Here is a 509-nt window from a genome sequence, read left to right on the forward strand (position 1 = left end):
ACCTATTTCATGTCCATACTGGCAAAAAAACAAACAAAGGATGTGAAGGAAATGACACCAGGACATCATCTCTCTTTGTATCAATTAAACATTTTGCTTTCTCATTTCCTAAATATAACATTTATATTACAATATCCATTACATTACATACATTTTTGCACTGTGTGTGTATGTGTGTGTGTATGTATAGGTCTTACCTGGCGGGCTACAACTTGCTGCAGGGCATTCTGGCATTTTATGTAGGTGTGGTCTCTCATGATGATCATGATGACCGGCATGAGTTTGTCCACCAGGGCCAGGGGGCCGTGTTTCAGCTCTCCAGCCAGGATGCCCTCTGAATGCATGTACGTGATTTCCTTGATTTTCTACACAGGATTAAAAAACACCCACAGGTTGAGAAGTTTATCTTGTAGTCATTATGGTTTACATCTCAGGCCCTCAGTGTAGTCACACAGTTACTTTGCTCAGTACATTATTATTCAAAGGAGGAGTGAGATATAGTTTAGATA

The 509-nt window shown here is 39.9% G+C and overlaps 1 protein-coding gene across 1 annotated transcript in view; it reads right to left on the minus strand.

The window, feature by feature from the left end:
- LOC118325382 (glutamine--fructose-6-phosphate aminotransferase [isomerizing] 1) overlaps positions 1–509 on the minus strand; it is a 15206-nt gene that overhangs the window by 3456 nt on the left and 11241 nt on the right. The window contains exon 17 of the mRNA XM_035658039.1: positions 198–365. Coding sequence (XP_035513932.1) covers positions 198–365 — 168 coding nt within the window. The remainder of the gene's footprint in view (positions 1–197; positions 366–509) is intronic.

The sequence above is a fragment of the Morone saxatilis genome, unplaced genomic scaffold (genome assembly GCF_004916995.1).
Source record: "Morone saxatilis isolate NCDOM2014 unplaced genomic scaffold, NCSU_SB_2.0 Contig16, whole genome shotgun sequence".
NCBI classification, from domain to species: domain Eukaryota; kingdom Metazoa; phylum Chordata; class Actinopteri; family Moronidae; genus Morone; species Morone saxatilis.